Source organism: Trachurus japonicus, chromosome 5, assembly GCF_045865225.1.
Source record: "Trachurus japonicus isolate A0001 chromosome 5, Traja_1.0".
In the NCBI taxonomy this organism is placed as follows: Eukaryota; Metazoa; Chordata; class Actinopteri; order Carangiformes; family Carangidae; genus Trachurus; species Trachurus japonicus.
Genome location: NC_140911.1, coordinates 24,004,333 through 24,016,547, shown reverse-complemented (window position 1 = coordinate 24,016,547; position 12,215 = coordinate 24,004,333). Strand labels below are relative to the sequence as shown.

Genomic DNA, 12,215 nt, shown 5'->3' with positions numbered 1-12,215 from the left:
CAAACTGCTACTGAAGTAGTATGTCATCTTCAGACAGTTTTGGAGCAGAAATTATGATAGATAGGAAAACACAAATATGAATGAAATAATGTGCTGAAATAATCGCATAGTCAAACAATAATCAATCACCAACTATAAAAAGATAAACAAATGAGGATTAGATAATCAGTTTTTTAATTGGCTTTAATGTGGAAATTGATTAGTTGCAGCTGAGAAAAGTTAAGAAAAGTCAAATGTGATGTTCAATGAAACACAAGTGGTTGTTGCATTATTAAACTGTCAGATGCAAAAAATCTTTATTGCTGGATTAATCATATTAACGTAAAAACAGCGGAACGTGTTTCACATGAAGCTGAAGCAGATTAATAGAGTGGGATCAATTAACAGAATAACACTGAACAAACCACAGCATTTATAAAATGACTGAAAAGTGTTAACAGAGTCAAACTGGGCTAAGGAGCTAAACACAGTAAGATGCTGTTAAATCTCAAATAATAGTCGGACTGTTAGTGCAGTGACAGCTGGTCCCTGGTTGAATCTGCAGGAGGGCTGAGCAGCACTGCAGGGAGCAGGACTAAGACCTGTACGATGACCATGGCCAAGACCAAGACCAGGACCAGGACTATGTCACAGAAAAGTTATGAGACTTTTTCATTCTGAGACACGTAACATATCAAAAGACTGTATGGCTCTATTGTTATGGTCTAATGTTGAGAGTCTGCGTTAGTCCCTCGGCCCTTGTCTTGTCCTTCACCCTGGTATATTTGGAACAGACTGATTATCAATCCTGAAATGAATCCTGCATCAACCCTCAGGCCTCTCAGACTTGTTGTTTGACTGACTTGTCTGGGCATAAATTTAGATTATATTACACCGAGACAGTGTTGTGAATGAAACAGAAAAAGTAACAAAGGTAGAGTTTAAAAGAAAAGTCATATTTTTTCTCTTGCAGAGACTTGGATGAAATGATTAATGGGTTAATGCTACTTCTGGCAGACAGATTTTGTTTCAATTAGACGGAGCTGTCCTTTCCTTCTTTGTCCTAGCGAAGCTCATCTAAAAGTATGCAGGTTCCAGCGTCATCTTCACTTTATGAAAATGTTATTTAAGTGTCTTTTTATCTATTGCATGAAGTGTATGGAACAGTCCTTTAAATCTCCACAAAATGGGCTGGAAAATTAGTATGTCAAATTACATGGAAATTGAAATTATACCAAAATATAAACAATAAATAATGCAAACATAAAATTCAAAATTCAAGAAGTCACACATATTACAATTTAAGGCAAATTTGTTAGACTTCTTTTTGAATTATAAAAAATAAGATAACTGACCCATCAAATTTTGGATGGCAGTCCTGTCCATTACCAAACAATGAATATCCTAATGCAGCGACCACTATTTCCTACTTTGCTACAGTTCTTTAAATTTCACCATCTGCACAGAGCTCTGTTGGTTGAAAACTGATCACAACTGAAAGTAAACTTAACATGTGATTAATACGTTAATAGAAATTGTACAGCTGTTAAAAGCTTAAAACTACAATGATGTTTTTGTTTTTAAATTACTTTTAGTCTCATCTAAATTGTGCAATCGGTTTTCCAAATGGGGGCGCTAGAGCAACAATCTGAGACCTAAAACTCCATTTTGTGAAAAACCTTTAATTTGAGGGGCAATTGTTGTAAAAGTAACAATCAATCAATGAACTAAAATCAACTATTCCTTCCTGGCCACTGTTTAGACTGGTCACAGTTCAGTTCCTAATTTTTTTTTTTATTATTCATTTCAATATCTTACCTAAAAATTCTGGATTGTCAGGACACCTGAACGGCACAAAAGTTTAGAACAGTTTGCATAAAGACAAAACTGGGAATAATTAACATTAAATTATGAATGTTTTCATCATGTCTCCTGTTAGTGATCACTGAATTAAAGAAAATGAGCAGCAGTGAAGCCTTGTGGTGCTTTATCCTCTCCTACTTAACTATTCTACTGTCTCATCCAGCATTGATTTGGTCTCAGCTGTCAGTTCACCAGAACACAGCAGGGACTTTTCTGGAGCCATAAGCAGAATCTGAACCCCTCCCATGTCACCGCACACCACCCTGCTGCCCCAGGCTGTAAATCAAGTCACCTGTAAACCTTATGATGGAGCTGATTGTCAATCTGTGTTCAATACACTGCAAATGATACTGAAGGATATAGCGGTGGTTTTCAGAGTGTGGTCCACTGATATGTAATGTAACACAATGTTTTTTGTTGGTTTGTTGTTTTTATTATCATGTAGGCAAGGGGGAAAACTGATATTTCCTCAGATTGTATGTGATATGTGTGATATTCCTGGAATATTCTGCTTTGATGTATATAATACACCCAGATATACACTGAAACACAAATTACATTTTTTAATTCTCTATGAAAAGCTATTTTGTTGTGTTGACTGTAACCCGTTGTCCATGATGCAGGCCTAGTGGGCATTTTGTCATTGTTGGTTAATATATAGAGCAGAATGAATCTGTCTGGATTTGTTGCATGGGCCCTCGGGAAGACACCTAGGATTTGATGTCATACCATTTGGCTTTACACAATGTGATGAACTGAAAATTTGTTTGAAAATTTACACCTCATGGCCTACCCCCCAACCCTGGATCCACAGATAAGCTGTGCAATGGATGGATCAAGCTGCCCAATATCCGTTCAACTCCTTAATCTTGAATCTTGTTGGGGTCAAGTCCCTAAAGCCTATGTAAAAATCTTGAAGACCTCATACTTTCTTGCTCTTTTTTTTTTGGCTGCAACCATCATTCATTATTCTATCAACAGTTGTTCTTTTTAAATTTTTAAAACAATTGCTTTGTCTATAAAATGTCAGAAAATATTGGTAAAATATCCTAATTTATTCCATTAATTTATATTCAAATTGATGTTGTTTTTTTTTTTCAATCGTGACTTTGTCAGTTATTTTTTTAATGACGAGGGCTATTATTGTTATTAATATTATTATCGTCGTAATTTAAACGTGTTCGTTGTCAAAAAGCCGAAATGAAACGCATATCCAACAAGATCTTGCTTCCAGAGCCAATGATGTGAGCGGCGAGTGGAGTTGATGTGACTGGGGCCGTGAACGCACCACGCCTGTCTGCTCTCTAGTTACAGTATGGCGGCTGGGACTTGCGGAGGAGGAGGACAACTTCTTCTAGATTCCTTCCAGAAAACTGTCGGAAGGCGACAGCTTTAACTCAGAGCAGCCACGGTAAACACCGCCCGGCCTGAGGTAGACGACGGGAGCGCTACGTGTGGTCTTGTACCGAGGTTTTTCCTGGATGATAATCGGACTGGTGTGTGATGCGTGAGGAGCCGCAGTCAAGAAACTCCCCTGATTTTTCCGCGTCTGCCTCTGCCCCTGACTGTCAGTTAGCCGGCTAGCCGCTCGGTAGCTCCCCCCGCTCCTTGATGCTAACGGTCGCCTGCAGGGCTCCGTGGTAGGTAGACAAACGACGGGTTAGCTTGTTGGTTTCATTTGCCCCAGGAGACAGGGATGGCATTTCGCCCTCACTCGGTAAGCGAACTGGTTGAGAAGGGTGGGGAGAAAACATTTGAGGACCTGGATGATAAGTTTGTCAGCACTCACTAGCCTAGCCTAGCCTAGCCTAGCCTGCTGGTACAACGCCAGAGACCGTTGGCCGACACTGGGCGCTTCGCCTGTCCACTAGCGAGCTAGCCAATTAGCATTTCAGCTGCACCAGAAGACCAGCTAATCCCCAGCTCACCCCGACTGAGTGTTTGTTTGAACCCTCTGCTCCAACACATACAGACGAAGAGTGGGTACCGGACCGCTTTAGTTGGCACAGCTACAATTGACCGTCAATGTTAAAGTATTACAACTCAGGGGTGTTTTGTTTTCAGTCGTGCTAAGTGTCGATAGCAATCTTGGAGGTGTACTGTGGAGGGAGTGGTAAGGTTAGGTAGCTAGCTAAGGTTCCCTGTATCAGGGCAACAAGGTCACACAGATTATGACAAGCTGTAAATGACCAAAAGATTACAGATGACACAGTACTGAGCGCCAAACGTGTGTGTACCGACTGGCGTGTGTCACATCGGGGTGTGTGCCTGTTGTTAGCTCCCTGCAAAGACAAGACTCAACACAGCTAGAGACCGCGCAATAATTTGGTTAACTGCTCCCGAAAGACATAAGATAGTTTCCCGAGCTGATAAGGGACTTGATCAATAGACACAATTATTTACGTGAGCTGTTACTCTCTAGGGGGACTGGAAATCAAGTCTATGGTGGCTGACTGGCTTCCCTCACCTACTTCAGTGCTGGAGGAGTTTGATGGACGTGGAGGGCTGCTTGCCAGGCTGTCAGTGCTATACTCAGTCATGTATGTCTTGACACATGGCACCCTGGTCTGTACATAGTGCCTGCTGTCAGATATAGGTGTCGTTATGTAGCTTTGGTGGACAGTCAGTGAAGGGAATGTCTTGTCTTTTTTATACCTGTTGGTTTGTTTTTTATTTTAATTTTTTTCAAACACAGGAGAGTCTTGTTGAAACAAAGTGGGAAAGCGGTACAGCCCGGGCTGTGTACAGTGGACAATGTTTATAAGTTAGTGCCTAAAAGCTTAAAGGACTAACAACTCAGCCTGCATACAGGCCACAGATATTGTAGGTTATTCACTGGGGATTGTAACAGAAGGCTGCCACTCTGGATCAAGAAAACTTGTCCCTCGTGTCCGGTTGGAGTAATACTCTCAAGCCAAAATCAATGCCTTCAGCGCTGGCTGTGTTCGCCTGCCGACCCAACTCGCACCCATTCCAGGAGCGGCATGTGTACCTGGATGAGCCAGTCAAGATCGGCAGGTCGGTGGCTCGGTGTCGCCCGGCCCAGAACAACGCCACCTTCGACTGCAAGGTGCTGTCCAGGAACCATGCCCTGGTTTGGTTTGACCACAAGACTGGCAAGGTAAGAGAAGATGATCATGACTCCATGCCTCCTCACAGGATTAGCTTTCCTCCAGGTTGTCAAATGCATTGGATGGAAATCTACCTGAATGTTCCCATAAATATGTTTACCGTTTACAAACATGCACATGCTCTTTTACATGATATCACCCTGGAGCAAGTTTCCTCTCAAGTGTGAACTCTGCTCAGACCTGAACAGATTAAGTTTGTTGAAGGGTGCATTCATGGAGCTGTCAAACTCTGGAGTGTTGCTTGCTGTAGACATACCTAACACTGTACTTGGAAAACAGCACACAATCCCAGTTGAGGACAGGAAATGTTAACAAAACTCAAGGGACTATGGGCACAGATGCTCTTCCTCAAGCTAGGGAAGCTGAGAGAGAGCAGATCAGTTCTGGCTTTATGTTGCACCGTCTGCCAAAATATCTTTTCTTCTTGGAGGTGGTCTTACCAAAATCCTCTGCAGTTGACAAGCTACGCACATGTCTTACTTACTTTTTAAAATTTTAAATAAATGAAATACAACAAATACTTGGTTATTCCCGGCCATGTAAACTGGAACTGTTTAAGTTATAATCTTGGCGTTTGTCCTCAGTTTCCACTCAAGTGTAACAGCTGTAAAAATGAGGATGCATGGCAGAATATGAACATTACAACATCAAATAAGAGTTGTCTGTAAGGGATATTTTTTACATCTTATAAAGACAGAGATCCACTCAACATTTATAAACTAAACCTTGGTCTTTGCACATTTGTCCATCTGGTTTCATATACAAATCTTATTGTTATTTGCCCAAATCTATAAAACACTGTTTTCACAACTTCATCAAGGACATGCTTTTTGGTAACGATAACAGTAAAGCTGTCATGCACTAACACAACAAATCAAACTATAAAGAAAAACCTTGTGAAATATCAAAGCCATTTCTTTCATTGGAAGAGGTGCGTCTGTGATGATGCAAAATTACAAAGCTGCGGTGCATGTCACCAAGGACAAAAGAGTAAATACTTTGTCAGAAAAAAGCTACAGAGTTCATTTCCCAGCCTGAAGTTTAACTAAATCTTGGACTCAGCACAATTTAGCACAGATATCCATTTAGGAATGTCCTCAGATGAGCCTACGACTAGTCTCAATCCCTGTCTAGGAAACCAAACTGTTTTTCTTCTCCCCACAGGTTTGAGGTCTGAGGCAGACAGATCAAATCTGTATGTTGTAGCATCTGTCATTGTGTGGCTTCTGTGTGTCTGTAGTTTCTTCATAGAACAGGTTGAACAAGCTGAGACAGCCACGGGATTACCCAGCTATGTGGCATGCAGGGACTTTGAAATACCCTGTGTGTGTGTGTGTGTGTGTGTGTGCACAGCAAAAGCTATTTATAACGACACCAGGAGTAGCGTCATCCTTTCCTCCTCTTCAGGGATAAATGGACCCACATGGACTGACCAACATACACACACACACACACATACACACACACACACACACACACACACACACACACACACACACACACACACACACACACACACACACACACACACACACACACACACACACACCAACAAACACTGAGTTATTGACACTTGTAATTTAGCAATGCTTTGAAATTGATTGAACAGCGGATCAATTATTTTTGTTATTGATTAATCACCAGAGGTTTTAATGGCTCGTAAAAGGGCAGATACTTGGTCAGGCTGATTAACGCAGTCCATTACGAACTTGGTCACTCGACTGGTTGTGAATAATTTGCAGTGCTGAAGCAGCCCAATGGTATAAGACAGACTTCACCAGTGTGGAATGAATTACAATAGGCTCTCTGTTTTCCTCAGTGCAAGAGAATTTAAGAATGCCCGTTTTCTGGATAAAGGCCCTTAACATCCACTAATTGAATTGTCACATTTAAAATAAGATACAGTTAACCTGGGTGCCCTGTGACCGATAAGTTAAGGCACCAACCATGGACTGCATTGTTCCTGGGTCAGGTCTAACCGGACCTCCTTTTCTTTTTTACCCTGTCATTCTCCATCTCTCTCTCACTCTCTCGTGCTCTCATTTCCTGCCGTCTCTCAGCTGTCAGCTCTGTAATAAAGGCATATTGGGCAATCAGATTTAAAAATGTGAGATAATGAAAATAAATGAAAACAACTTGAGTGACAGGTTTGCTTGGATACATGTGGTTGGTCACGTTTGAGCTCTGCTCCAAATATATATATACACACTCTTACTGCCTCTTGCTTCATCACTCATTAGGCCAGAAATTTCAATCAGTCTTTAAGTGGGTCACAAGACATCAGACTTCTTAGATGTATATTAGATTTTGGATACTGTGTGAGGAATTGCAGTTAATCTGATGTTATGATTCTTAGTATTTCTGTTGTTGTTGTGAAACTGTCCGTTGCTTTTTTACAGTCATATGTTTGTTTCTTTTAGGTGTGATAATGTAGGAGAGTAGAACATGTTCAACACTCAGCTAACAAATTGAATTTCTTTCGGCATAGGTGTATGCAGTTTGTTGGCAAATAGACACTAGATGTGACATAAGAAATTTAGAAAATGTAGAAAAAGTTGAGTTTACACTACAGAATGTACTACTATCACATGTGTGTTTACCTCTGTACCTGTGGGTGTGGGAAACAGGGGTAACATAAATAACAACTGAAAATGGCCACACTGCTAAGACAGAGCCGTGGTGGTAATTTTGTAACACGCACACACACAGAGGAATTAAGCACATAGACCTGGCTTGCTTAACCAATACCTCACAACTGTAGGTTCCTCTTGCAGTAAGATGTTTGTCACATGAGTCTGCAGTTTACATCTGTTCAAACCCAGGCAACAGTTTCATTTTTCATGGGTAAGATTTTGAAACTGTTTGATGCAAGTTTGTTGCCTCCATCTGAGCTGCTCTGCCTTGTGACTGAGACTAGCGTTAGTACTTTCATGGGGTACCACTCAGGAACTGCAAATAGAATAAGGTAAAATGTCACTGTTATTAAATACTGCTTATTCTGATACTTCGCCAGGCCTTCAGCTTTGGTGTGCAGTGTAGAAAAAACGGGTGTGATTGGTCACATCCTGTGATTGATGAGCCAATCAGTCGGCTCAGTGATCCAGCAGATTGCTTTATTATTGATGCTATCATTCTGTATGTCAGAGCAGGATGTATTCCACCTGTCGGAGTAGAGGACAGAGACAATGACACCTCACTCTTCACCTCTAAGGGACTGACAGCATATGATGTTTTTTTTTAGATGCCTTAAACATGTTCATATATCTGACTGCTGGAAAAATGACAACATCATGGCTTTGGTCAGTTTTATTGTTCTACAGCCGGACTGAAAGGTGATTAGGGATTGAGACCTGTAACACCGGGATTTACATGTTATGCACTGTAGCCATCTGATGTCATTGCCTCCTGCTGGGACTGTTGCCTTGACACTGACTACTGTGAAGGAGGGATGAACTAATTGACATGAGCACAGCTGTTAGGATGAGTATCTGAAGGGCTCTTTGAGAGAAAATAATTAAGTGCGTTCTTATTTAAGCAGCGGCCATCACGGGAAGGTCAGAGCAAACCCAGCTGCTTGTCTCTTAACCCTGGAGGTCCTGCGAGCTCGGTTTGAGAAGAAACTGCGCCGAAGGAGCTGAGAGAGCAGCCAGTCAGACAGCCTGCAGTCCAACCAGGGGGACAGTGGGACAGTTTCTCAGTAAAATACACCGACAGTCAGATGAGGTGTCGGTGCTGTGTCATATGGCTTCTTCTTCCTTCCTCAGTAACTTTGAAAAACATGTCCTCAGATTAAAATGTGATTTAACGATATCGTGTTCAGTTCAGTGTTTATGAAATACTAGCATTTGTCGACCAGATTCCATCACTGCACAATTTCCATTTATAGCTCTTTGTTTATCATTACTGCAGCAACTACAGCAACCATACATCAAGCGTAGCGGAAGTTTGTTTACATACCAGGAAGACAAGATAAAACACTATAGAACTGTGCTGGTGGCCCAAGTTTGTTGGATAACACTGTCCACATGGAGATGTTGGATGCAAATTACATCTCCCTCAGTCTTGCCAGAAACGCACACACAAACATCCTACCTGATGATAATGAGGGTTGAGGGTTGAAATTCAGTATTTGTATTGTACAGACTTACAGTATCACTGACAAAAGAGCTGCACTGTTGCACTGGGTGACGCACTGTAGGTTATTTTGACTCTGCTGGAAATGCACACTGGAGCAGCGAATGTGTATTAATACACTGCTGAAAATAGTCCCTAACAAATGCACTGTTGCCTCCTTTTTGAGCAATGCCGGCATCAAACTGCAGCAGCCAGCTGATTTAGAAAATTACCAAGGCTTTTCAAACTTATGTGTTCAAACTGTGGGAAGCATCGAAACGAATAAGACGGTTTTTCGGCTTTTTATGGTTTTGTTGACAGAGTGACACCAGACTTGTACTCAACTTTGTCAAAATTAAAATACCGGTAGATTTTGTGGCGTTACGGTGATGAAAGGAGTGTATGTGTATGTTTGCTATCACTGTAGTTATTATAATGCTCAGTTCTTATGAATCTTCGTTCTTATGGATTTGACCAAATTGCTTGACTCATTGGGGCCTTCATTGAATTAAGCCATTATAAATACTGTGTATGACTTGGGAATTTCTTGTTATGACCAGTCAACAAAATGCCTACTATAACACTGTTATAACTTCCCACTTAGAAAATGCTGTCTAAGAAGCATCCTTGGACTTGAGACAGGGCTGTTGTGTGGTTGTCATTAACTGTCATTAAACCAACCAGCCTGTCGGTAAGCCACTCAGAAGCCTGTCAGTCAGTCGGTAGTGTGCTCGGGCAGATACGTAGCAGATTAAACCAGATTTAGGACTCAATGGAGATCCCTGTAATACGACTGTATCACTTAGAGTTACCCACCCAGTCATTCATTCATCCATTGAGTGTACACTGAACCTCAAGACGTGCCAGCTGACCGGATCAGACCAGGTTTATACCTCTGGCGGACATAGTTGTGAACTATGTTTGACTGGTAACTCCACATACAGTACAGCCGAACATGGAAAAGCAAATTGAGTATCGGTTAATTTTAGCTGCTGTTCAAATTCTGACTGATGAGTCTTTTGAAATCAGCAGGTTCACAGCTGCTAGCGTGAAGCTCAAATGGTTCAGTGTCCAGCAGCTTCTTGCGTTTTTTTCTGTTAGTATTCTGCAAGCATGTGTCGGCCCTGCTGCATCAGCGCTGTTGTGTCGGAGCTAAATTTGTCTCCTCTTGTCCTGCATGATTTCCCTGCTGGCAGCCTACAGTATGAGCCTCAGTGCAACACCTCACATCCAGATCTGCAGCATTTCTCTTCAGGTCGTTGTGTTTGGTCAGCTCAGTCTGGGCAGGAATTAGAGCTGAGAGGTGGAAAGAAGGCAGAGGAAGCCCAGACTGTGATCTTACTATCAGTGTGTATGGTTTAAAAGCTTTATTGACTTCAAACCTCATGACTTAAACAGGTGTAGCAAGTAGATGCCTGTACTGGGAATATGTTTCTTGCCAGATAATAATAAACATTTTCTTTTCTTTTTTTTAACATAACATCATCATCAACATTCCAGGCCATAACTGTGTTAACTTACGACTGTTGCTAGTTTTGAACCTATTTAAACTTTTATTCAAAAGCCTTATAGTGAATTATGAGAACATAAGCTGCTGCCTGCAGATACTCACCCTGGCCTGTGTCTACTTAAAATATCCTCCCAAAAAAGCTGTAATTCCACTGAAATATGTGTCATAGGTTTACCAGCTGTCATATCATAAAAGCTGTACTGTAGTTCATCAAATTAATGAAATTAAAGGAAGTGGGTATGGCATTTGTGTGATTCAAGCTGAAGGGAGGGGGGCAGGATAGTTTCCATTGATAGTAACGTGTGGCTGTGTGGCTAATATTTGGCATATCAACTGACAAATTGCCAATTTGTGGCATGTTCAAACTAATTGACTAGAGTACAACCTAAGTCAGGGGTCGGCAACCCAAAATGTTGAAAGAGCCATATTGGACCAAAAAAAACAAAAACAAATATGTCTGGAGCCGCAAAAAATTAAAAGCCTTATATAACCCTTATAATGAAGGCAACGCATGCTGTATGTATCTATAGTAGCTATATTAGCTTATCAAAATGACTAAATTAACTACAAATACATAATGAGCCTTCATGATTAAATGTTTATTTTTCCTGCAGTGCATTCTGTAGAGAATGACTCACCACGTGACTATACGTACTCTGTTGCGCGATGCCGCCTCAAGTTTAACTTCATTACAATATTAATGAATTATGTTTCATTGCTTTGATGAAATTAAAGAAATGCAATAAAGAAATCAGATTTTTGATGTCGTTTTTATTTTGAGGATCCGAAAAAACAGCATAACATGCCCCTTATCGGCAACAGAGTGCAATAAAACGTGCCATTTTAATTGCCCTTTCCTTCACTGTCTTAGCGGAGAGAGGCATGTCTTTAATTTTTTGTATTATCTCGGTTTTGTTTTTGCAAATATTGTCTGCAAATAGGTGTTCTGACACGTTGATGAATGACTCCTTCATGTACTCACCATCTGTGAACGGTTTGCCACGTTTTATTATCTCCCGGGCTGCAACAAAACTTGCAGCAGTAGTGGAGTTTGGAGATGCAATCCACTTCTTAAATCTATTTTTCCGCTCCTCTAATTTCTGCAGAAGTAATGCAATCGCACGTTTTCTCTCACTCCCAACTGGGTACTCGGCTGCAAATGTGGCATGCTTTCCCTGAAAATGTCTTTCCACATTGCTCTTTTTGTTATTGGACAACTTCTCGCAACAGAGCAAACATTCAGGCAATCCTTCCGCAACGTTAAATCCTCTGTTCTCCTCAGTTATTTTTCTCCTTTTTCCTTTGGGATCCATAGCCCATCACGCATCCGCCGGTTTGTTTACAACAGCCACCTGCCTGGCGAGACCTGTGTCGCAGGCTATGACGTAAATATTCGTTGACAGAAATGTTGAAATTGAATATTTATTCTACATATTTTTACAGCATTGGAAAGCGTTAAGAATGTTTGTCCTCCTACAGAAACCATATTAAAACAAAAAATATAGTTTTCTCCCCCATCTTTTTCCATTTTCAAACATTTTTGAAAAAGCTCCAGGGAGCCACTAGGCGGCGTTAAAGAGCCGCATGCGGCTCTAGAGCCGCGGGTTGCCGACCCCTGA

General features: G+C 41.2%; 1 protein-coding gene across 14 annotated transcripts in view; it reads left to right on the top strand.

Annotated features, from left to right (window-relative positions):
* Positions 1-3,123: 3,123 nt before the first annotated feature.
* Positions 3,124-12,215, top strand: part of slmapa (sarcolemma associated protein a) — a 58,072-nt gene continuing 48,980 nt past the window's right edge. For 11 of the 14 annotated variants that reach the window (XM_085776862.1, XM_085776864.1, XM_085776857.1 and 8 more), the window contains exon 1: positions 3,134-4,963. In XM_085776862.1, coding sequence (XP_085632988.1) covers positions 4,766-4,963 — 198 coding nt within the window. In that variant the 5' untranslated portion in view covers positions 3,134-4,765. Of the gene's footprint in view, positions 4,964-12,215 lie in introns of all 14 variants that reach the window. The other 3 variants (XM_085776858.1, XM_085776859.1, XM_085776855.1) reach the window with 2 other exon arrangements.